The 25,741-nt window shown below is 45.8% G+C and overlaps 1 protein-coding gene and 1 pseudogene across 1 annotated transcript in view; one reads left to right on the top strand and one right to left on the bottom strand.

Annotated features, from left to right (window-relative positions):
- The window catches only part of LOC115120371 (elongator complex protein 3), a 34,868-nt gene extending 10,937 nt beyond the window's left edge, over positions 1–23,931 (bottom strand). The window contains exons 1-10 of the mRNA XM_065026175.1: positions 23,756–23,931; positions 23,129–23,228; positions 22,471–22,609; positions 22,284–22,354; positions 21,801–21,864; positions 21,646–21,714; positions 21,281–21,435; positions 13,392–13,553; positions 11,725–11,851; positions 2,517–2,710 (exon numbers count right to left, since the gene is read on the bottom strand). Of these exons, the coding sequence (XP_064882247.1) occupies positions 2,517–2,710; positions 11,725–11,851; positions 13,392–13,553; positions 21,281–21,435; positions 21,646–21,714; positions 21,801–21,864; positions 22,284–22,354; positions 22,471–22,609; positions 23,129–23,228; positions 23,756–23,777 (1,103 nt within the window). The 5' untranslated portion in view covers positions 23,778–23,931. The remainder of the gene's footprint in view (positions 1–2,516; positions 2,711–11,724; positions 11,852–13,391; positions 13,554–21,280; positions 21,436–21,645; positions 21,715–21,800; positions 21,865–22,283; positions 22,355–22,470; positions 22,610–23,128; positions 23,229–23,755) is intronic.
- A 303-nt stretch (positions 23,932–24,234) lies between these two features.
- LOC115140369 (kinesin-like protein KIF13B) overlaps positions 24,235–25,741 on the top strand; it is a 98,925-nt pseudogene continuing 97,418 nt past the window's right edge.

Here is a 25,741-nt window from a genome sequence, read left to right as displayed (position 1 = left end):
TTAATGCTACAGCATACAGTGACATTCTAGACGATTCCAACTTTGTGGCAACAGTTTGGGGAAGGCACTTTCTTGTTTCAGCATGACAATGCCCCCTTGTACAAATCAAGGTCCATACAGAAATGGTTTGTCGTAATCGGTGTGGAAGAATTTGAATGGCCCGCACAGAGCCTCAACCCCATCGAACACCTTTGGGATGAATTGGAACACCGACTGCGAGCAAAAGGCTAATCGCCCAACATCAGGGCCCACCTCACTAAATCTCGTGGCTGAATGGAAGCAAGTCCCCGCAGCAATGGAAAGTGTAAAGCCTTCCCTGGAGAGTGGAGGCTGTTACAGCAGCAAAGTGGGGAGGACCAACTCCATATTAATGCCCATGATTTTGTAATGAGATGTTCCACAAGCAGGTGTCCACATACTTTTGGTCAGGTAGTGTATTTCACTGTCTCTGGTCATAAGATAAACAGGAATTGGTGCAGGCGGCAGCTAGATGACTGTGTCCCCTTTTCTCAGCGGAGGGAGGGGAGGGAGTGAGGGGAGGAGGGAGTGAGGGAGTGAGGGGAGGGGCGGTGAATCAGGTGAGAGGGAGGGAGGGAGGGGAGGGAGAGAAGGACGATGAGTCAGGTGAGAGGCAGCCTCACCACTGCTTCCTCCCTCCGCTCAGACGCCATCAAGTAAAATATAATTTAAAAACTTGGTCTGAGAAGAAGAACATTGGCAGGGCAATTCAAGCATATCCAATATGCAGCTACAGAACTATTTTTTAATTCATTGCTGTTGCATAGGCTTATGTTTATTAAATTCAGTAAAAAATAAAAAAGAAGTATATGAGCGGTAGATCTCAGTTTGCATTTTGACTCAGAAAGGGCTTTTCTGTTGTTACATCCCAATTCAATTCAAAAGGGGCTTTTCTGTTGTTACATCCCAATTCAATTCAAAAGGGGCTTTTCTGTTTTTACATCCCAATTCAATTCAAAAGGGGCTTTTCTCTTGTTACATCCCAATTCAATTCAAAATGGGCTTTTCTGTTGTTACATCCCAATTCAATTCAAAAGGGGCTTTTCTGTTGTTACATCCCAATTCAATTCAAAAGGGGCTTTTCTGTTGTTACATCCCAATTCAATTCAAAAGGGGCTTTTCTGTTGTTACATCCCAATTCAATTCAAAAGGGGCTTTTCTGTTGTTACATCCCAATTCAATTCAAAAGGGGCTTTTCTGTTTTTACATCTCAATTCAATTCAAAAGGGGCTTTTCTGTTTTACATCTCAATTCAATTCAAAAGGGGCTTTTCTGTTTTTACATCTCAATTCAATTCAAAAGGGGCTTTTCTGTTTTTACATCTCAATTCAATTCAAAAGGGGCTTTTCTGTTTTTACATCTCAATTCAATTCAAAAGGGGCTTTTCTGTTTTACATCTCAATTCAATTCAAAAGGGGCTTTTCTGTTTTACATCTCAATTCAATTCAAAAGGGGCTTTTCTGTTGTTACATCCCAATTCAATTCAAAAGGGGCTTTTCTGTTGTTACATCCCAATTCAATTCAAAAGGGGCTTTTCTGTTGTTACATCCCAATTCAATTCAAAAGGGGCTTTTCTGTTTTTACATCCCAATTCAAAAGGGGCTTTTCTGTTGTTACATCCCAATTCAATTCAAAAGGGGCTTTTCTGTTGTTACATCCCAATTCAATTCAAAAGGGGCTTTTCTGTTGTTACATCCCAATTCAATTCAAAAGGGGCTTTTCTGTTGTTACATCCCAATTCAAAAGGGGCTTTTCTGTTGTTACATCCCAATTCAATTCAAAAGGAAGCTTTTCTGTTTTTACATCACAATTCAATTCAAAAGGGGCTTTTCTGTTTTTACATCACAATTCAATTCAAAAGGGGCTTTTCTGTTTTTACATCACAATTCAATTCAAAAGGGGCTTTTCTGTTTTTACATCTCAATTCAATTCAAAAGGGGCTTTTCTGTTTTTACATCTCAATTCAATTCAAAAGGGGCTTTTCTGTTTTTACATCTCAATTCAATTCAAAAGGGGCTTTTCTGTTTTTACATCTCAATTCAATTCAAAAGGGGCTTTTCTGTTTTTACATCTCAATTCAATTCAAAAGGGCTTTTCTGTTTTTACATCTCAATTCAATTCAAAAGGGGCTTTTCTGTTTTTACATCTCAATTCAATTCAAAAGGGGCTTTTCTGTTTTTACATCTCAATTCAATTCAAAAGGGGCTTTTCTGTTTTTACATCTCAATTCAATTCAAAAGGGGCTTTTCTGTTTTACATCTCAATTCAATTCAAAAGGGGCTTTTCTGTTTTTACATCTCAATTCAATTCAAAAGGGGCTTTTCTGTTTTTACATCTCAATTCAATTCAAAAGGGGCTTTTCTGTTTTTACATCTCAATTCAATTCAAAAGGGGCTTTATTGGAAACGTGTTTACATTGTCAAAGCAAGTAAACACTAGCTCTGTCTAACACACACACACACACACACACACACACACACACACACACACACACACACCTCTGGACGCGGTAGACTCTAGTCCAGGGTGGCACCAGTGCCAGGATGCGTGCCACTAGATCTACCAGGGCAGAGGGGGAGTAGCTCTTATAGCGACCGGTCTTCCACAGCTCATACAGACCTGTACCCCTGATCACCAGAGTAGGGTACAGCTTCAACCCATCTGGCCTGAACGCTGGGTTCTCAAAGAACTCCTGGGAGGGCAGAGAAAGAGGAGGAAGTGGAGGGAAGAGGAGGTGGAAGATGGAGGAGGGAGTAGTGGAAGGAGGAGGACGGAGGGGGAGGAGGAGGACGGAGGGGGAAGAGGAGGAGGAGGACGGAGGGGGAAGAGGAGGACAAAAAGGAGGAGGATGGAGGGGGAAGAGGAGGACAGGGGAGGAGGAGGATGGAGGAGGACAGAAAGGAGGAGGACGGAGGGGGAAGAGGAGGACAGAAAGGAGGAGGATGGAGGGGGAAGAGGAGGACAGAAAGGAGGAGGATGGAGGGGGAAGAGGAGGACAGAAAGGAGGAGGATGGAGGGGGAAGAGGAGGACAGAAAGGAGGAGGATGGAGGGGGAAGAGGAGGACAGGGAGGAGGAGGATGGAAAGGAGGGGGAAGAGGAGGATGGAGGGGGAAGAGGAGGACAGAGAGGAGGAGCAGGATGGAGGGGGAAGAGGAGGATGAGGATGGAGGGGGAAGAGGAAGACACAGGAGGAAGAGGAGGATGGAGGGGGAAGAGGAAGACAGAGAGTGCTGTTAGAGAACAAGAGGTCCCAGTGATGCAGGTGTATGTATCAGTATGACAGGAGAGCAGGACTGTGACCATTGGCCAAATACACCATTTATCTCCTGCTCTCACACACCGACACGCTCCGATGACTATCACTAGGATTACACACACAGGGTATGAAAGCTATTCTCAAAGGGATTCTTCGGGATGTTGGGAATGAAGCCGTTTGTTTACTTCCCCAGAGAGTCAGATGAATCCGTGGATACCATTTTAACGCTAGTTAGCATTGGCTCGCTAAACTACCTCTAACTTCCTTTATACTGGATGCAGAGACACACGGAACCCTGGCTCCACCCGAAACCCTGACTCCACACGGAACCCTGACTCCACACAGAACCCTGACTCCACACAGAACCCTGACTCCACACGGAACCCTGACTCCACACGGAACCCTGACTCCACACGGAACCCTGACTCCACACGGAACCCTGACTCCACACGGAACCCTGACTCCACACGGAACCCTGACCCTGAATACACGTTCTATTATAATATAGTATAATAGAAGGGTAACCAGGCTAGTTCAGCAAAATGTGTGGCTGGCTGGCCGCACACACACACACACACGCTTAAGGTAGTATATTGCATCCGATGTGGAGTTCCACTACTGATTGTGGGTTCACTGATGACTGTATGATCCAATGTAGGGACGCACACAGTCTGCCACAGACAGAGCACACAGTCTGCCACAGACAGAGCACACAGTCTGCCACAGACAGAGCACACAGTCTGCCACAGACAGAGCACACAAAGGCCTGTCCCGTTGAGGCCGGAGCAGGCATGGTCACATTACTTCTCTGTCGCTTCCGCCAGGCTACCATCAGCCCCCCCCCAACCCCAACCTCGGCCAACTACAGTCCTTGATGGCCAGGTGGAAGGGTCCGCAGCAACAGTCTGGAGGGAGACGGGGTTCATCCCACACTTCCACAGTGATGTCTTCAGTTGGTCCTTCAGACAATTTTTTTTCTGCCCACCTACAGAACGACGGCACAGTTGTAGCTGTCCATACAGCAGCTTCCGCGGCAGGCGGTCCTCTGCTATCTGGATGGCCGAGCCAAGCTGGTGGTGTGTGATGAACGCCTCAATGCTCCTGCAGTTGGATCTCTGTAGGATCTCTTGAGTTGGGGGAACACGATCCTTCCAGGTCACTTTCAAAATGCGTCGAAAGGCATTTTATATGAAAAGGACTCAAGTCGTTTTTAAAAAGTGTCGATTGTTGACTGTCCATGTTTAACATCCATAAAGGAGTGTGTGTAGATACACACACTGTAACTTGTGTGGAGGTGCAGGTTCCTGTTGTTAAAAAACCCTCTTCCTTAAGTGTCCAAAGGAGGAGGAGGAGGAGGCCTCTTTGACCCGATTCTGGCTATCCTGTTCGATGTTAGTCTCCCGAGAGATATTTAAAAAGTGTGGTACAACGGCCAGGGAAGACGAAGAGATGAGGAAGAGATGAAGAATGTGTTGTTTAAGGGTGGAGGATCAGATAACCACTGACATAGGACCTCTGTTTTGGGGAGGTTAACAGACAGCTAAAATGAGATTAGCTCTTACAGCTACTGTGAGGATGGCTTGTACAGCTTCTGGGGGTATGTTTCATATGAGCTCAGTCATCCGCATACTGGAGATCAAGTACGCGATCAGATTTGAGCTTTGTGGCAGCTTAGAGCCACCTAAATGTTGTCTGAATGTTGTCTAGTATTTTTCTGCCTAGAGACAGAGAGACACGTAGGTTGTTACTCTGTTTCCTGGCGTTGAGCACAGTGCCGCCTTTTAAACATCAAATCTCATTTTATTAGTCACATGCGCCGAATACAACAGGTGTAGTAGACCTTACAGTGAAATGCTGAATACAACAGGTGTAGTAGACCTGACAGTGAAATGCTGAATACAACAGGTGTAGTAGACCTCACAGTGAAATGCTGAATACAACAGGTGTAGTAGACCTGACAGTGAAATGCTGAATACAACAGGTGTAGTAGACCTGACAGTGAAATGCTGAATACAACAGGTGTAGTAGACCTGACAGTGAAATGCTGAATACAACAGGTGTAGTAGACCTCACAGTGAAATGCTGAATACAACAGGTGTAGTAGACCTTACAGTGAAATGCTGAATACAACAGGTGTAGTAGACCTGACAGTGAAATGCTGAATACAACAGGTGTAGTAGACCTGACAGTGAAATGCTGAATACAACAGGTGTAGTAGACCTGACAGTGAAATGCTGAATACAACAGGTGTAGTAGACCTGACAGTGAAATGCTGAATACAACAGGTGTAGTAGACCTGACAGTGAAATGCTGAATACAACAGGTGTAGTAGACCTGACAGTGAAATGCTGAATACAACAGGTGTAGTAGACCTGACAGTGAAATGCTGAATACAACAGGTGTAGTAGACCTGACAGTGAAATGCTGAATACAACAGGTGTAGTAGACCTTACAGTGAAATGCTGAATACAACAGGTGTAGTAGACCTTACAGTGAAATGCTGAATACAACAGGTGTAGTAGACCTTACAGTGAAATGCTGAATACAACAGGTGTAGTAGACCTGACAGTGAAATGCTGAATACAACAGGTGTAGTAGACCTTACAGTGAAATGCTGAATACAACAGGTGTAGTAGACCTCACAGTGAAATGCTGAATACAACAGGTGTAGTAGACCTGACAGTGAAATGCTGAATACAACAGGTGTAGTAGACCTCACAGTGAAATGCTGAATACAACAGGTGTAGTAGACCTCACAGTGAAATGCTGAATACAACAATACTCACAGTGAAATGCTGAATACAACAGGTGTAGTAGACCTTACAGTGAAATGCTGAATACAACAGGTGTAGTAGACCTAACAGTGAAATGCTGAATACAACAGGTGTAGTAGACCTGACAGTGAAATGCTGAATACAACAGGTGTAGTAGACCTGACAGTGAAATGCTGAATACAACAGGTGTAGTAGACCTGACAGTGAAATGCTGAATACAACAGGTGTAGTAGACCTGACAGTGAAATGCTGAATACAACAGGTGTAGTAGACCTTACAGTGAAATGCTGAATACAACAGGTGTAGTAGACCTCACAGTGAAATGCTGAATACAACAGGTGTAGTAGACCTCACAGTGAAATGCTGAATACAACAGGTGTAGTAGAACAGTGGCTGAATAGTAGACCTCACAGTGAAATGCTGAATACAACAGGTGTAGTAGACCTCACAGTGAAATGCTGAATACAACAGGTGTAGTAGACCTGACAGTGAAATGCTGAATACAACAGGTGTAGTAGACCTGAATACAACAGTGAAATGCTGAATACAACAGGTGTAGTAGACATGACAGTGAAATGCTGAATACAACAGGTGTAGTAGACCTGACAGTGAAATGCTGAATACAACAGGTGTAGTAGACCTGACAGTGAAATGCTGAATACAACAGGTGTAGTAGACCTTACAGTGAAATGCTGAATACAACAGGTGTAGTAGACCTCACAGTGAAATGCTGAATACAACAGGTGTAGTAGACCTCACAGTGAAATGCTGAATACAACAGGTGTAGTAGACCAACAGTGGTGTAGTAGACCTTACAGTGAAATGCTGAATACAACAGGTGTAGTAGACCTGACAGTGAAATAGTGAAATGCTGAATACCTGACAGTGAAATGCTGAATAAAACAGGTGTAGTAGACCTGACAGTGAAAGTGAAATGATGAAGTGAAATGCTGAATACAACAGGTGTAGTAGACCTGACAGTGAAATGCTGAATACAACAGGTGTAGTAGACCTGACAGTGAAATGCTGAATACTACAGGTGTAGTAGACCTGACAGTGAAATGCTGAATACTACAGGTGTAGTAGACCTGACAGTGAAATGCTGAATACTACAGGTGTAGTAGACCTGACAGTGAAATGCTGAATACAACAGGTGTAGTAGACCTGACAGTGAAATGCTGAATACAACAGGTGTAGTAGACCTGACAGTGAAATGCTGAATACAACAGGTGTAGTAGACCTGACAGTGAAATGCTGAATACAACAGGTGTAGTAGACCTGACAGTGAAATGCTGAATACAACAGGTGTAGTAGACCTGACAGTGAAATGCTGAATACAACAGGTGTAGTAGACCTGACAGTGAAATGCTGAATACAACAGGTGTAGTAGACCTTACAGTGAAATGCTGAATACAACAGGTGTAGTAGACCTGACAGTGAAATGCTGAATACAACAGGTGTAGTAGACCTGACAGTGAAATGCTGAATACAACAGGTGTAGTAGACCTGACAGTGAAATGCTGAATACTATATACAGGGGGTACCGGTACAGAGTCAATGTGGAGGCTATATACAGGGGGGTACTGGTACAGAGTCAATGTGGAGGCTATATACAGGGGGTACCGGTACAGAGTCAATGTGGAGGCTATATACAGGGGGTACCGGTACTGAGTCAATGTGGAGGCTATATACAGGGGGGTTCCGGTACAGAGTCAATGTGGAGACTATATACAGGGGGTACCAGTACAGAGTCAATGTGGAGACTATATACAGGGGGTACCGGTACAGAGTCAATGTGGAGGCTATATACAGGGGGTACCGGTACAGAGTCAATGTGGAGGCCATATACAGGGGGTACCAGTACAGAGTCAATGTGGAGGCTATATACAGGGGGTACCGGTACAGAGTCAATGTGGAGACTATATACAGGGGGTACCGGTACAGAGTCAATGTGGAGGCTATATACAGGGGGTACCGGTACAGAGTCAATGTGGAGGCCATATACAGGGGGTACCGGTACAGAGTCAATGTGGAGACTATATACAGGGGGTACCGGTACAGAGTCAATGTGGAGACTATATACAGGGGGTACCGGTACAGAGTCAGTGTGCGGGGACACCGATTAGTTCAGGTAGTATGTACGTGTTGGTAGAGTTAATTAAAGTGACTATGCATCGTTGACAACAGAGTGGCAGTGGTGTGGAGAGGGGAGGGGAGGCAATGTAGATAGTCTGGGTAGCCATGTGACTAGATGTTCAGGAGTCTTATGGCTTGGGGGGGTAGAAGCTGTTTAGACGCCTCTTGGACATAGACATGGCGCTCCGGTACCGCTTGCCGTGAGGTAGCAGAGAGAACAGTCTATGACTAGGGTGGCTGAGTCTTTTTAAGTGGACTTCTTGAGGTGGATGGCTGGGTGAACCTTCAGTCTGAGCTCGGTTAAGGATGGCTGGGTGAACCTTCCTTCTCTAGCAGTCGGAGCTTGGTTAAGGATGGCTGGGTGAACCTTCATTCTCTAGCTTGGTTAAGGATGGCTGGGTGCACCTTCAGTCGGAGCTCGGTTAAGGATGGCTGGGTGAACCTTCCTTCTCTAGCAGTCGGAGCTTGGTTAAGGATGGCTGGGTGAACCTTCATTCTCTAGCTCGGTTAAGGATGGCTGGGTGAACCTTCATTCTCTAGCTCGGTTAAGGATGGCTGGGTGAACCTTCATTCTCTAGCTCGGTTAAGGATGGCTGGGTGAACCTTCATTCTCTAGCTCGGTTAAGGATGGCTGGGTGAACCTTCATTCTCTAGCTCGGTTAAGGATAGCTGGGTGAACCTTCATTCTCTAGCTCGGTTAAGGATGGCTGGGTGAACCTTCATTCTCTAGCTTGGTTAAGGATAGCTGGGTGAACCTTCATTCTCTAGCTTGGTTAAGGATGGCTGGGTGAACCTTCATTCTCTAGGGTTAAGGATAGCTGGGTGAACCTTCATTCTCTAGCTCGGTTAAGGATAGCTGGGTGAACCTTCATTCTCTAGCTCGGTTAAGGATAGCTGGGTGAACCTTCATTCTCTAGCTCGGTTAAGGATAGCTGGGTGAACCTTCATTCTCTAGCTCGGTTAAGGATAGCTGGGTGAACCTTCATTCTCTAGCTCGGTTAAGGATAGCTGGGTGAACCTTCATTCTCTAGCTCGGTTAAGGATAGCTGGGTGAACCTTCATTCTCTAGCTCGGTTAAGGATAGCTGGGTGAACCTTCATTCTCTAGCTCGGTTAAGGATAGCTGGGTGAACCTTCATTCTCTAGCTCGGTTAAGGATAGCTGGGTGAACCTTCATTCTCTAGCTCGGTTAAGGATAGCTGGGTGAACCTTCATTCCCTAGCTCGGTTAAGGATAGCTGGGTGAACCTTCATTCTCTAGCTCGGTTAAGGATGGCTGGGTGAACCTTCATTCTCTAGCTCGGTTAAGGATGGCTGGGTGAACCTTCATTCTCTAGCTCGGTTAAGGATAGCTGGGTGAACCTTCATTCTCTAGCTCGGTTAAGGATAGCTGGGTGAACCTTCATTCTCTAGCTCGGTTAAGGATAGCTGGGTGAACCTTCATTCTCTAGCTCGGTTAAGGATAGCTGGGTGAACCTTCATTCTCTAGCTCGGTTAAGGATAGCTGGGTGAACCTTCATTCTCTAGCTCGGTTAAGGATGGCTGAGCGACCCTTCATTCTCTAGCTCGGTTAAGGATGGCTGAGCGACCCTTCATTCTCTAGCTCGGTTAAGGATGGCTGAGCGACCCTTCATTCTCTAGCTCGGTTAAGGATGGCTGGGTGAACCTTCATTCTCTAGCTCGGTTAAGGATGGCTGAGCGACCCTTCACCAAAGAGTCTGGTCTCACACTATTTGCAACGATGTCATTGTTATAAATCGCTTCAGCTCGGCTGAGATGAGCGTCGTCCTTCCTTCAGGCCTGTCGGCGCCGTGGCTCGCGTCCAAGAGATGTTCCATATGGTATAAGTCGTAAGGACACATTTATTTGTATCTAGTTAGCGACCGCTGAAACGGAATGTCCTGATAGGCTACTGCACCCATCTAAATAAGAGAGTTAGAGTGGGCAATGTTTCAGACACCTTTTCCCCTGCTGGGGTGAGCACTGTGGTTCCTAAAACAGGACTACTCTGCCAGGTGTAGCTGCCACTCAAATCCCAGCTGCTGACGACAACCAAAAGCTCCACGCTGCTACCGTGCAGGGGCCCGGCTAGGAGATTCCAGATCATTCCGTCCTGCCCGTTACCAAGCACTCCCATTGCCTGTAGACTTGAATGGTTTCAGGAATTCTAGGTGGAAGTCGCTGCAGAGCAGTAGTGGATACCTGCGTGACGAACCGATTTAGTGAGTGACACGCTGTTGGGAAATGGGCTACTCCGGTGGCGAGGAAAGGAGAAGAAAATATCAAAGATGACCAGTACCTCCCCACAGCTGGTACAGGCCGAGTTAGCATGGGGCCACCCAGTTACCGTGTGTTGCCACGAGGAGGCCCGGCAAGAGTGTTGATGAAGGAGAGGCTGTTTATGGTCAAGGTAAGGCTTACGCAGAGCTGCTTCCCAGATTATTACGAGAGTTGTAAGGGAGAGGGTTGCAAGCAGGTGGGAAGTAGGCATGCACCTTCCCTCTAGTTACTGCAACACACACACACACACACACACACACACACACACACACACACACACAGGTAGTAGTGAAGCCAGAGCACATTGTTGGGCCTGTTAAAGTATCACACCAGGCAGTAATGAACTACCCATAATCCCCTCTACTCCCTTCACCACTTCTTCTCTGTAATGTGAAGCGATGAGTCACCACACGCTGACTGGCTGGCAGGATGACTACCCGGGTCATAAAATAACCCAGACACATTGTGCATCCCAAATGGCACCCTAATCCTATGTAGGGCTCATAGGGGTCTGGTTAAAGTAGTGCACTAAATAGGGAATAGGGGCCCATTAGGGATGCACTCACAGAGAGAGAGAGAGAGATATGGAGAACCACGGCAGTGGGTTGTGTCCAGTCATGACGCGGCGTAACCTAGCAACCACACATTAAACAGTGGGTTGGATCCAGTCAGGACGTGGTGTAACCTAGCAACCACACATTAAACAGTGGGTTGGATCCAGTCAGGACGCGGCGTAACCTAGCAACCACACATTAAACAGTGGGTTGGGTCCAGTCAGGACGTGGTGTAACCTAGCAACCACACATTAAACAGTGGGTTGGATCCAGTCAGGACGCGGTGTAACATAGCAACCACACATTAAACAGTGGGTTGGATCCAGTCAGGACGCGGCGTAACCTAGCAACCACACATTAAACAGTGGGTTGGATCCAGTCAGGACGCGGCGTAACCTAGCAACCGCACATTAAAATTACGGAGCTCTTTCAAATCAGGGACAGACCACTGTAGGAGGGGTAGTTTGTATTCACTTGCTATTTTCATATCGGTGTAATAAACTACAGCTTTGTCTCTCAATTCACATATTGCTGAAATAAATGTATAAATCGGTGCAAATAGGTTCAGATAATCTTTACAAATCCTGACAAATCCTAACTACAAACTACAAACACATTTCTTAGAATTCATCCTGTTGTAAAAACACCTGGTACTATTTACAGTATACTGCTCCACATCCCGCTGTGTGTGTGTGTGTGTTACTCACGATGAACTGTTCGACGTCTCTCTCCATACCAACGTTAGGGAGATCAGGCATCATGTGAGACACCACCTTGAAACCCGCGTCTTTGGAGAAGTGGAAGGACTCACACACCGCCCTCACCGTGTGACCTCTGGACACACACATCGTTATTATTAAACAGTGAGCGTGTAAAACACACAATCACGTTCACTAGGATGATCACAAATCACAAACAACACAATAGATTACATGGTGATTATGTAACCTGCACATGACACACAACATTGTACTGTCTAACACTACTGACATATGATCAGTGGTTTACCCAACACCGGGGACATGCGAGTCATGCCCAACACCGGGGTCATGCCCAACACCAGGGACATGCCCAACACCAGGGACATGCGAGTCATGCCCAACACCAGGGACATGCTAGTCATGCCCAACACCGGGGTCATGCCCAACACCAGGGACATGCCCAACACCAGGGACATGCGAGTCATGCCCAACACCGGGGTCATGCCCAACACCGGGGTCATGCCCAACACCGGGGACATGCGAGTCATGCCCAACACCGGGGTCATGCCCAACACCAGGGACATGCGAGTCATGCCCAACACCGGGGTCATGCCCAACACCAGGGACATGCCCAACACCAGGGACATGCGAGTCATGCCCAACACCGGGGTCATGCCCAACACCAGGGACATGCATGCCCAACACCAGGGACATGCGAGTCATGCCCAACACCAGGGACATGCGAGTCATGCCCAACACCGGGGTCATGCCCAACACCGGGGACATGCGAGTCATGCCCAACACCGGGGTCATGCCCAACACCAGGGACATGCCCAACACCAGGGACATGCGAGTCATGCCCAACACCAGGGACATGCTAGTCATGCCCAACACCGGGGTCATGCCCAACACCGGGGTCATGCGAGTCATGCCCAACACCAGGGTCATGCGAGTCATGCCCAACACCAGGGACATGCGAGTCATGCCCAACACCAGGGACATATGATTAGTATCTATGACCCTTGGGTCTCTGCCCCCTAGATTAGTGACATATGACTAAGCGGCCATGAATAAGAATAATGCCATATGACTAAGATAAGTGACATATCACTAGCATTCGCTATGACGGCTCCATTCAAAATCACTCGTGACCCTTAACCTCTGCCCTCTGACCTGTTTGTGTCTCAAACTAAAGTCCTCGTAGACTCTATGAACCCCTTATCTCACATACTAATGACCTCTGACACACCCACTTGTTGGTATCCTGTGCTATGTCCTCATATACACACTGAACCCCTCTCTCACACACTAATGACCTCTGACCTGTTGGTGTCCTGCGCTATGTCCTCATATACACACTGAACCCCTCTCTCACACACTAATGACCTCTGACCTGTTGGTGTCCTGCGCTATGTCCTCATATACACACTGAACCCCTCTCTCACACACTAATGACCTCTGACCTGTTGGTGTCCCGCGCTACGTCCTCGTAGACACTCTGAACCCCTCTCTCACACACTAATGACCTCTGACCTGTTGGTGTCCTGCGCTATGTCCTCATATACACACTGAACCCCTCTCTCACACACTAATGACCTCTGACCTGTTGGTGTCCTGTGTTATGTCCTCATATACACACTGAACCCCTCTCTCACACACTAATGACCTCTGACCTGTTGGTGTCCCGCGCTACGTCCTCGTAGACGCTCTGAACCCCGATCTCCAGCCGGGTACAGCCGTACCCCAGCATGTCACTGAGGTGTCTCTTCAGACAGTAGTCAGGACGCGTCTCGATGGTGATACCAACACACTTGGTGTTACTGCGTTCCGAGTACCTACAAACAGAAAAGGAGACGGAGAAGTTAGCTGTCGGCAACAGGCTGCTGATTCCAAAGAACTAGAAGGAGATTTCTATGTCTGATAGGGTCAGATCGAGGGTATGGGTAATATACCCAGCCTCCCCCTGCTCCAACACGTATGTATCTTTCAGAGAGGCTTGGAATAAAACGGAACCAGAATTTGTTTGACCGTGTGTACAAATTGGACAGTAAAGGAATGTTAATCTCTTAACATGATCTGTGATTATATTAGGGGCAAAGAGAGCACAACTCCCCGGACACCCACCCGGACAAACCACCCGGACACCCACCCAGACAAACCACCCGGACACCCACCCAGACAAACCACCCGGACACCCACCCAGACACCCACCCGGAAAAACCACCCGGACACCCACCCAGACAAACCACCCGGACACCCACCCAGACACCCACCCGGACACACCACCCGGACACCCACCCAGACAAACCACCCGGACACCCACCCGGACAAACCACCCAGACAAACCACCCGGACACCCACCCGGACAAACCACCCGGACACCCACCCGGACAAACCACCCGGACACCCACCCAGACACCCACCCGGAAAAACCACCCAGACACCCACCCAGACAAACCACCCGGACACCCACCCGGACAAACCACCCGGACACCCACCCGGACACCCACCCAGACACCCACCCGGACAAACCACCCGGACACCCACCCGGACAAACCACCCGGACACCCACCCGGAAAAACCACCCGGACAAACCACCCTCCATGTGATTGGCAGGAAAATGTGAAACCATAATAAATCACTTTATAAAATAGCACAACAAAAGTGACATTTTCTATGAATAACTTTTCCCCCGTTGAAACTGTAGGAACAAGGAGAGCCGATTGTAGTTGTATTAAAAACTGTAGGAACGAGGAGAGCCGATTGTGGTTGTATTAAAAACTGTAGGAACAAGGAGAGCAGATTGTGGTTGTATTAAAAACTGTAGGAACGAGGAGAGCCGATTGTAGTTGTATTAAAAAATGTAGGAACAAGGAGAGACGATTATGGACGATTTAAAAACTGTAGGAACGAGGAGAGACGATTATGGACGATTTAAAAACTGTAGGAACAAGGAGAGCCGATTCAGGTTGAATTGAGCTGAGATTAGACATCATCATCAGTCTGGTTGTCATTCTCTCCACTTGGACAGGTTTGATCATCATCATCTAGACCAGTCATCTCAGCTCATATTCCCGACAAACTATTACTGGGAACATAATGTCCATTCTAACAGTCTGACGACTGATTTAAAGACAAATCACAGGAGTTATTGCCCCAGAGAACACATCAGATTGGCTGAAATTAGTCAATAAAAATGCTATTATCTGGATGGTTATCTGCAGGTCACATGCAGAGGCTTTTCTCATCAAACGAACGGAGGCGTAGTGGGACTCGGAGAAGCGTGATTGCCACAGGCAGACAAGCTTACGCACACACACACACCCACACACGCACGCACACACGGCAGAGATAAGGGCCTCCCACGTCTCAGCCTGATTAGCTGCCATAACAATTCCTGTAATCGTGTCTTAACGAACATGCTGATAACGCCACTGGATGAGCAATACAGGAGAACACACACACACACACCTCATCAGCCAGTAGGGAGTAAATACCCTGACTAACAAGCCCTCCGTTCCCTCACTCCTTTATCACATCCCTCCGTTTTATATTAATCTCCCGAAAGTCACAAACGTTCTCCCTCCTACTGTAATGAAGGGTCAAAGTACGAGAGTTATGTTGTAACTCCCAAAGATGGGACACTTTTCCAATCCTCTCTTCATAACAACTAAACAAATATCAGGTCAAATGTTCCCTTCTTCCAAGCCTTAATTTGTCATATGGGATTTTTTTTGCTGAGAAAATGTCTACAGCAGGGATGGGCAAATGGAAGGCCCTCGGATCAACCCCCCCCCCCCTCCCCCCTTGTTTTTAGTAACTCAGTCAGAGTCTCAACTTATTGTTGAGAGGTAGAATACACAAGGTGCAATTTCAACATTTGGTTGTGCATCAGCACTTATCCTCCTTGTCATGTCAGCCACTGATAGTCAGTCAGCCGATGTCAGCTAACAATGTTTAGATTGACAAGATAGTTTCGCGGCCAGCTTACAGTCAAACGTTTCAGAACACCTACTCATTCCAGGTTTTCTTTATATATATTTTTTTTACACATGACCATCTGATCATTTATCACTCCAGTGTTAATCTGCAAAATTGTAATTATTCGCCTACCTCCTCATGCCTTTTGCACACAATGTATATAGACTCATTTTTTCCCTACTGTGTTATTGACTTGTTTATTGTTTACTCCATGTGTAACTCTGTGTTGTTGTTGTCTGTTCACACTGCTATGCTTTATCTTGGCCAGGTCGCAGTTGTAAATGAGAACGTGTTCTCAACTAGCCTACCTGGTTAAATAAAGGTGTTCTCAACTGGCCTACCTGGTTAAATAAAGGTGTTCTCAACTAGCCTACCTGGTTAAATAAAGGTGTTCTCAACTAGCCTACCTGGTTAAATAAAGGTGTTCTCAACTGGCCTACCTGGTTAAATAAAGGTGTTCTCAACTAGCCTACCTGGTTAAATAAAGGTGTTCTCAACTAGCCTACCTGGTTAAATAAAGGTGTTCTCAACTAACCTACCTGGTTAAATAAAGGTGTTCCCAACTAGCCTACCTGGTTAAATAAAGGTGTTCTCAACTAGCCTACCTGGTTAAATAAAGGTGTTCTCAACTAGCCTACCTGGTTAAATAAAGGTGTTCTCAACTAGCCTACCTGGTTAAATAAAGGTGTTCTCAACTAGCCTACCTGGTTAAATAAAGGTGTTCTCAACTAGCCTACCAGGTTAAATAAAGGTGTTCTCAACTGGCCTACCTGGTTAAATAAAGGTGTTCTCAACTAGCCTACCTGGTTAAATAAAGGTGTTCTCAACTAGCCTACCTGGTTAAATAAAGGTGTTCTCAACTAACCTACCTGGTTAAATAAAGGTGTTCTCAACTAGCCTACCTGGTTAAATAAAGGTGTTCTCAACTAGCCTACCTGGTTAAATAAAGGTGTTCTCAACTAGCCTACCTGGTTAAATTAAGCTGAAAAAATATATATATATATAAAAATAAAAAACATGGTAGAATAGTAGTGAAGACATCAAAACTATGAAGAAATAACACGTAATATGGTATCATGTAGTAACCAAAGAAAAGGGTTCAACAAAATCATTCGTTCATCCACTCTGCGTCTCAAAGACACGGCGGTTTGAACTAAAAAAATCATCTCCAATTTGGACTCATCAAACCAAAGGACAGATTTCCACCGGTCTAATGTCCATTGCTCGTGTGTTTCTTGGCCCAAGCAAGTTTCTTCTTCTTATGATGTCCTTTAGTATTTTTTTATTTTAAGCAATTCTACCATGAAGGCCTGATTCACGCAGTCTCCTCTGAACAGTTGATGTTGAGATGCGTCTGTTACTTGAACTCTGTGAAGCATTTATTTGGGCGGCAAATTTCTGAAGTGCTTTTAACTCTTAATGAATTTATCCTCTGCAGCAGAAGGGTAACTGGGTCTTCCATTCCTGTGGCGGTCCTCATGAAAGCCATAATATGGACTTGGTCTTTTACCAAATAGGTGTGCCCAAAGTAAACTTGTTATCATGGTTGAATTACCGGCCGGGTGGCCTCCATTGATTTGGTTAGACAGTCTCACTTCAATATATTAAAAACAGCTCATTTTCCTCTCCATGGCAAAATTAGTAGATTTGCATGAAATGAGTTATACAATTGCTAAATCTTCTCTACACCCCATGTCAAAATGTATAGAATTGCGAGCAGCTGCGGTCCATCATGAGGAGTTCAGATTTTTTTGATGGCCCCTACCCCAATTAAAGTCCCCTGGTCAACAGCGTTTGCTAGATCTCAAGAACACAGAGAACATTGCCATCTCGTGGAACAAACTAACCATCACACTCCTTCAGACAGAAACCATTTCACAACCAGAGGGAGCAAAGATAGCACCGAAATAATGAGATATATTGGGTCGGGTCTAGTTCAGGGCTCTCCAACCCTGTTCCTGGAGAGCCTGCCTCCTGTAGGTTTTAATTCCAACCCTGTTCCTGGAGAGCTAGCCTCCTGTAGGTTTTAATTCCAACCCTGTTCCTGGAGAGCTATCGTCCTGTAGGTTTTAATTCCAATCCTGTTCCCGGAGAGCTAACCTCCTGTAGGTTTTAATTCCAACCCTGTTCCTGGAGAGCTAGCCTCCTGTAGGTTTTAATTCCAACCCTGTTCCCGGAGAGCTAGCCTCCTGTAGGTTTTAATTCCAACCCTGTTCCCAGAGAGCTACCCTCCTGTAGGTTTTAATTCCAACCCTGTTCCTGGAGAGCTATCGTCCTGTAGGTTTTAATTCCAATCCTGTTCCCGGAGAGCTAACCTCCTGTAGGTTTTAATTCCAACCCTGTTCCTGGAGAGCTAGCCTCCTGTAGGTTTTAATTCCAACCCTGTTCCCGGAGAGCTAGCCTCCTGTAGGTTTTAATTCCAACCCTGTTCCCAGAGAGCTACCCTCCTGTAGGTTTTAATTCCAACCCTGTTCCCGGAGAGCTAGCCTCCTGTAGGTTTTAATTCCAACCCTGTTCCTGGAGAGCTAGCCTCCTGTAGGTTTTAATTCCAACCCTGTTCCTGGAGAGCTAGCCTCCTGTAGGTTTTAATTCCAACCCTGTTCCCGGAGAGCTAGCCTCCTGTAGGTTTTAATTCCAACCCTGTTCCTGGAGAGCTAACCTCCTGTAGGTTTTAATTCCAACCCTGTTCCCGGAGAGCTAGCCTCCTGTAGGTTTTAATTCCAACACTGTTCCCGGAGAGCTAGCCTCCTGTAGGTTTTAATTCCAACCCTGTTCCCAGAGAGCTACCCTCCTGTAGGTTTTAATTCCAACCCTGTTCCTGGAGAGCTAGCCTCCTGTAGGTTTTAATTCCAACCCTGTTCCTGGAGAGCTAGCCTCCTGTAGGTTTTAATTCCAACCCTGTTCCCGGAGAGCTAGCCTCCTGTAGGTTTTAATTCCAACCCTGTTCCCGGAGAGCTAGCCTCCTGTAGGTTTTAATTCCAACCCTGTTCCCAGAGAGCTACCCTCCTGTAGGTTTTAATTCCAACCCTGTTCCTGGAGAGCTAGCCTCCTGTAGGTTTTAATTCCAACCCTGTTCCTGGAGAGCTAGCCTCCTGTAGGTTTTAATTCCAACCCTGTTCCTGGAGAGCTAGCCTCCTGTAGGTTTTAATTCCAACCCTGTTCCCGGAGAGCTAGCCTCCTGTAGGTTTTAATTCCAACCCTGTTCCTGGAGAGCTAACCTCCTGTAGGTTTTAATTCCAACCCTGTTCCCGGAGAGCTAGCCACCTGTAGGTTTTAATTCCAACCCTGTTCCCGGAGAGCTAGCCTCCTGTAGGTTTTAATTCCAACCCTGTTCCCAGAGAGCTACCCTCCTGTAGGTTTTAATTCCAACCCTGTTCCTGGAGAGCTAGCCTCCTGTAGGTTTTAATTCCAACCCTGTTCCTGGAGAGCTAGCCTCCTGTAGGTTTTAATTCCAACCCTGTTCCTGGAAAGCTAGCCTCCTGTAGGTTTTAATTCCAACCCTGTTCCCAGACAGCTACCCTCCTGTAGGTTTTAATTCCAACCCTGTTCCCGGAGAGCTAGCCTCCTGTAGGTTTTAATTCCAACCCTGTTCCTGGAGAGCTAGCCTCCTGTAGGTTTTAATTCCAACCCTGTTCCTGGAGAGCTAGCCTCCTGTAGGTTTTAATTCCAACCCTGTTCCTGGAGAGCTAGCCTCCTGTAGGTTTTAATTCCAACCCTGTTCCTGGAGAGCTAGCCTCCTGTAGGTTTTAATTCCAACCCTGTTCCCGGAGAGCTAGCCTCCTGTAGGTTTTAATTCCAACCCTGTTCCCAGAGAGCTACCCTCCTGTAGGTTTTAATTCCAACCCTGTTCCTGGAGAGCTAGCCTCCTGTAGGTTTTAATTCCAACCCTGTTCCTGGAGAGCTAGCCTCCTGTAGGTTTTAATTCCAACCCTGTTCCTGGAGAGCTAGCCTCCTGTAGGTTTTAATTCCAACCCTGTTCCCGGAGAGCTAGCCTCCTGTAGGTTTTAATTCCAACCCTGTTCCTGGAGAGCTAACCTCCTGTAGGTTTTAATTCCAACCCTGTTCCCGGAGAGCTAGCCTCCTGTAGGTTTTAATTCCAACCCTGTTCCCGGAGAGCTAGCCTCCTGTAGGTTTTAATTCCAACCCTGTTCCCAGAGAGCTACCCTCCTGTAGGTTTTAATTCCAACCCTGTTCCTGGAGAGCTAGCCTCCTGTAGGTTTTAATTCCAACCCTGTTCCTGGAGAGCTAGCCTCCTGTAGGTTTTAATTCCAACCCTGTTCCTGGAAAGCTAGCCTCCTGTAGGTTTTAATTCCAACCCTGTTCCCAGACAGCTACCCTCCTGTAGGTTTTAATTCCAACCCTGTTCCTGGAGAGCTAGCCTCCTGTAGGTTTTAATTCCAACCCTGTTCCTGGAGAGCTAGCCTCCTGTAGGTTTTAATTCCAACCCTGTTCCTGGAGAGCTAGCCTCCTGTAGGTTTTAATTCCAACCCTGTTCCTGGAGAGCTAGCCTCCTGTAGGTTTTAATTCCAACCCAGGTACCCTGAGATGTTCGAGTGCTAGTTTTGATGGAAGCAGCACCCCAGGAGGATTAAAAGTAGTGCACTATAAAGGAAATAGGGTGCCATAGGGCTCTGGTCTAAAGTAGTGCACTATAAAGGGAATAGGGTGCCATAGGGCCCTGGTTAAGAGTAGTGCACTATAAAGGGAATAGGGTGCCATAGGGCTCTGGTCTAAAGTAGTGCACTATATAGGGAATAGGGTGCCATAGGGCTCTGGTCTAAAGTAGTGCACTATAAAGTGAATAGGGTGCCATAGGGCCCTGGTTAAAAGTAGTGCACTATAAAAAGGGAATAGGGTGCCATAGGGCCCTGGTTAAAAGTAGTGCACTATAAAGGGAATAGGGTGCCATAGGGCTCTGGTTAAAAGTAGTGCACTATAAAGGGAATAGGGTAGCATTTAGGACACAACCCCTGAAGAGAGTCTGAAGTGACTAATTGAGGGAGAAAGGGTTCTGTGTGATTAGTTCTCCTACAAAAAAAATCTCAATGGATCAATCCTATTGACTCTACAGAGAAACTGCAGATCAATACCCAGACTGCTCCATTTACGACGCACTCTGCATGGAATAATTAATTAACGAACCTCTGACAAATGATAAATTCATATAGGCCTAATGAAAGTCTCTTGATTATATATATAAGATATTTTGTTGTAATGTTCAAGCCACCGTCTCACCTGCATCACGCACTTTGTCTTTTTTGAGTGACAGATTCAAACCGAGTGTACAAAACATTAAGAACACCTTCCTAATTCTGAGTTTCAACCATTTTCCCCTCAGAACAGCCTCAATTCGTCTGGGCATCGATTCTAGAAGGTGTCGAAAGCGTACAGTGCTTGATGAGAGTATGATAGAGTAGTAATATTACCTGACGGCCTCAGCCACGTTGTTAGAGGTGTGTCCTGACAGGGTTAATTTGGAGGGGGGGGGGGGTAGCAGTATTACCTGACGGCCTCAGCCACGTTGTTAGAGGTGTGTCCTGACAGGGTTAATTTGGAGGGGGGGGGGGGGTAGCAGTATTACCTGACGGCCTCAGCTACGTTGTTAGAGGTGTGTCCTGACAGGGCGTCGTGGAGGTTCCTGATAAAGTAGTCTCTGTACTCCTCAGCCAGGGCCATGAAGGTTCCTCCCATCACTATAAACTCCACCTTGTCCACACTGTGGCCCAGCTGCTTCAACTGGACAGGAAGACACACGTTCAGTGTTGTATTAGGCCTCATCTCAGAACAGGGGCAGAGACGAACGTTGGTTACCGTTGCTACACATGTAGTGCAGTGGTGAATGACGTGAGTTTCCCGTTTTTTCTAATGTGAATTATTATCATCATCGTCTTATTTTATTATAATAGGTAATAATGATAGTGGGGTACTGCACTGTGTGTCACTGACCTGTTCCACTCGATGCCTGGTCTGCAGGTAGGGATCATACCGTGCTCTGATGGCTCTCATAGACGTCGGCTGACAGAGAGAAAGAATACTAGACTTTTAGACAACACATAGGGATGTTGGAGGTTCTGGACGACAGGAATATAGTGTTGATTTACCTCGTAGCCAGTGTAAGACTGTGTGGAGTATTCAAAGTCTGAGTCTGGCCCACCTGGACAGTATCTGTCATAGCAGAAACAGAACGGTTCCTCTTTATAGTCAATACAACATTATGGTCAGAATTCTTCTAGTTTTACTGTCCGATCTGTTACTATGCAGTCACACACAGACGATCTGTTACTATGCAGTCACACACAGACGATCTGTTACTACGCAGTCACACACAGACGATCTGTTGCTACGCAGTCACACACAGACGATCTGTTGCTACGCAGTCACACACAGACGATCTGTTGCTACGCAGGCACACACAGACGATCTGTTGCTACGCAGTCACACACAGACGATCTGTTACTATACAGTCACACACAGACGATCTGTTACTATGCAGTCACACACAGACGATCTGTTGCTACGCAGTCACACACAGACGATCTGTTACTATACAGTCACACACAGACGATCTGTTGCTATGCACTCACACACAGATGTTTCCAGTGAAGCTGATGTGGGGGCAGCGATGGGGTTTGCACATCACAGCAACTACTGCAATCTGAACAAAGAGAAACAAGCTTGTGTGTCTTGTCAGAAATAAAATGGTCATTTTTATTGCTTGTCCATAGAAGGAAGCTGACAGACACACACACACACACACACACACATACGTACCCCACTGGCAGTGCGGATAGGCTTGGCCTTGAGTTTGGGCACCAGGGCACGGCGGTAGTGGGGTGGAACAGCAGCTATGATGTCTACTAGCCTGGGCTGAGCTGAAAGACCATATTTAGCAGAGCACTTCGTCTTCACCCTGATGACAACGTGTAAAGGAGTGTTAGAGAGGTAAGTCCATTCATTCGTGCACTGCGTAGTAAACCATAGCAAACTGAACTGAAAAAAACATTTATATTGGATAAATTCTGGTAGGTCCATCCCCATTTTGTCCTATTGACTTAGAATATCATTCCACCCAGCACAACCTTTCCCAAATGATTGTTGCAGCCAGGCACGTTTGAAAATATGACAGGTTTCTGGCAAGAAATAATGCTTTGTTTACTTGGTGGGTCACAATCCACTTCCCCAAGGGCTTACATTTTTTTAAATTTAACCTTTAATTTAACTAAGTCAGTTAAGAACAAATTCCTATTTACAATGGCGGCCTAGGAACAGCAGGTTAACTGCCTTGTTCAGGGGCAGAACGACAGATTTTTACCTTGTACGCTTGGGGATTTGATCTAGCAACCTTTAGGTTACTGGCCGAACGCTCTAACCACTAGGCAGGTGGAAGTCTATGGAGAGCTGTAGGTTAGGGTTAGGTTGAGGTTCTTACTTGTTGAGGTTGATGTCTTTTCCCTCTTCATGTGCCTCGACCAGCTGATTGATGACATCAGCAATGGTCATCATCATTAACTCTGCACGGCTCAGATCACCTGGCAAAGTAGTCAGGCAACATTAGCTTAATGAACTATCAGTAATAGCCGACTAAACTCAACGATATACAACCAAGCATGCCCTGACCATATAATATACAGTGAGATCCAAAAGTATATCGGGACATTCACCACGTTCCCAGCGACAGTTTTTATTGCGAGTAAAGTTATATCATCTCAAATAAATGGATGACAGCTGTGATGGGTCATGACGAGAGAAAAACGAATATCCAATATACATTTTTTTTTTTTTTACCTCGGTTAGTGTTTAGTCGTTTAATAACTACCGAGCAAGCTTCACAGATACTCAACCCATCTCAAGCCTAGTCACTTTTAATTAGTCAATTTAGCCTACATAAATGGAGACGGAGTTGGTTAGTTGTTTGTAGAGAAATTCAGTTTAGCTTAGCTATCTGGAGGGCAAGATAGCAGGATGTGTCATTTAGCTAGCGAGCTAGCTAGCCAACGACTAACCTCAGCTCCTAGCTAACCAAGCAGCAAAGTAGAGGATAGTTCCACGGACTTACTCTTTTTCTTTTGCTTCCCCATATCTGAAGTTACGTTGACGCTGTGAATTTACAATATGAAACGTGTTATTAACTGGGAAAATGTGGAGAACTTTCAACTTTGTAAACAACACTACGTAATCAAGCTTGCACGACTCCTGCCGTCCACCCCTGTAAACGGTCGTAAAATAACGTGAAAACACAGCGCTTCTTTTTTTTATTCCGAGAAATTCCCTGTCCATAATAAAATAATGTAAAATGTTGGACGGTGTCTCAATTAAAACGGCCCTTTGAAAACTGCATCTGACATCAATAATTCTAATCTTTTCCACACATTTTTACTATAAAAATACATGACATGTATATTTTCTGAAACATTAAAAAAAAATACAGATCTACAATAAATCAGTATACTCTCCATCAGTTTATTCCCAAACAACATTCCCTTGCGCAAAACTGTGTATCGCAACTAAATCCGGTTAAGGTTTCAGGACAGGTTTAGGACTATGACTGCAGGGATCTATACGGGCGGCATCAGGAAATGCAACAGGTGGAAAACTATTCGTTCTCGCAATGATCTGTTGTTGTTCTCCGTAAGTTTGGACAATTGTGTTTTTGGGAATGTTTTATAATAGCTATAACTCAAGACAACTTACTACCTAAACTGTTTAGTTGTTGCTGGCTAATTTTGTCCACCGATATCACCATATATTGTTTGTTTGTTTTTATCCCGCTGGCACGCAAGCTAGGGAAGGAAGGTGCACTTGAAGAGAACGCTGCCTGAATTTGGACGCTCGAGTAAGGGGGAAAATAAGAACTAGTCGCACGGTGAGTTGACAGTTTTCTCTGTCAGCTAAAATTGTTTGAGCTTTTCCGTTTTTTAAAACTTTACTTTTGTCCTTGAGCTGAACAGGGAACGTGTGTGTGTGTGTGTATATGTTATCTTCGACGCAACCAAGAGTGTTTTGACATTGTGCTGGCTACAGCAGGCTTCCTATCTCTTCGTTTGATTAATAACCTGTGATTCAGAGATAAATCATTCATAATTTGTACATTTGGCAAGATGAGGTAGCACGATTCATGCATGTACAGTAACGTTATGCATTATTAATGAATCTCATTCACCATTCAGTCCAGCCACAGAAAACCCACAGCCAGGCACCATGGATGACAGCTTGAGTAACTCCAATGTGAAGGTCGCAGTTCGCGTCCGACCAATGAACAGAAGAGGTACATTCATAATACAAATCTTCACAGTCATTTCATGACTAGGTCTTTCCTTCCATGCAGTTTATTTTGGTGTGTGTGAGTGAATGATGCGGGGGGGTGACTAAACATGCAGCCCCAGCAGTTATATACGTGGAGCTGGGCAGGTTAAAGTCATGGAATATTCTGTGAATGAATGGCAGGTTGAATAAAGAGAGAACAATGCATTAAAACATCTATAAATGTATCATTCTGGTTCAATTTATATCAAATCAAACTGATTTATCACATGCCCAGAATACAACAAGTGTAGACCTTACTGTGAAATGCTTGCTTACAAGCCCTTAACCAACAGTGCAGTTCAAGAAAGAGTTAAGAACATTTTTACCAAATAAATGAAGGTGAAACAAAAAAATCACAAGGCTACATACAGGGGGTTACCGGTTCTTAGTGAATGTGCGGGGTACAGGTTAGTCGAGGTAATTTGTACATGTAGGTAGAGGTGAAGTGACTATGCATAGATAACAAACAGCAAGTAGTAGCAGCATACAAAACAAATGGGGGGGGTCAATGTAAATAGTCCGGTGGCCATTTTGATTAATTGTTCAGCAGTCTTATGGCTTGTGGTAGGCCACACAAGCTCACAGAACGGGACTGCCGGGTGCTGAAGCGCTTGGTGCGTAAAAATCTTATGTCCTTTGTTGCGACACTCACTACCGAGTTCCAAACTGCCTCTGGAAGCATGGTCAGCACAATAACTATTCTTTGGGTGTTTCATGAAATGGGTTTTCATGGCAGCCC

This window comes from Oncorhynchus nerka, linkage group LG13 (genome assembly GCF_034236695.1).
Source record: "Oncorhynchus nerka isolate Pitt River linkage group LG13, Oner_Uvic_2.0, whole genome shotgun sequence".
Taxonomy (NCBI): domain Eukaryota; kingdom Metazoa; phylum Chordata; class Actinopteri; order Salmoniformes; family Salmonidae; genus Oncorhynchus; species Oncorhynchus nerka.
Note: the sequence above shows the minus strand (reverse complement) of the source record. Positions and strands in the feature narration are given on the sequence as shown.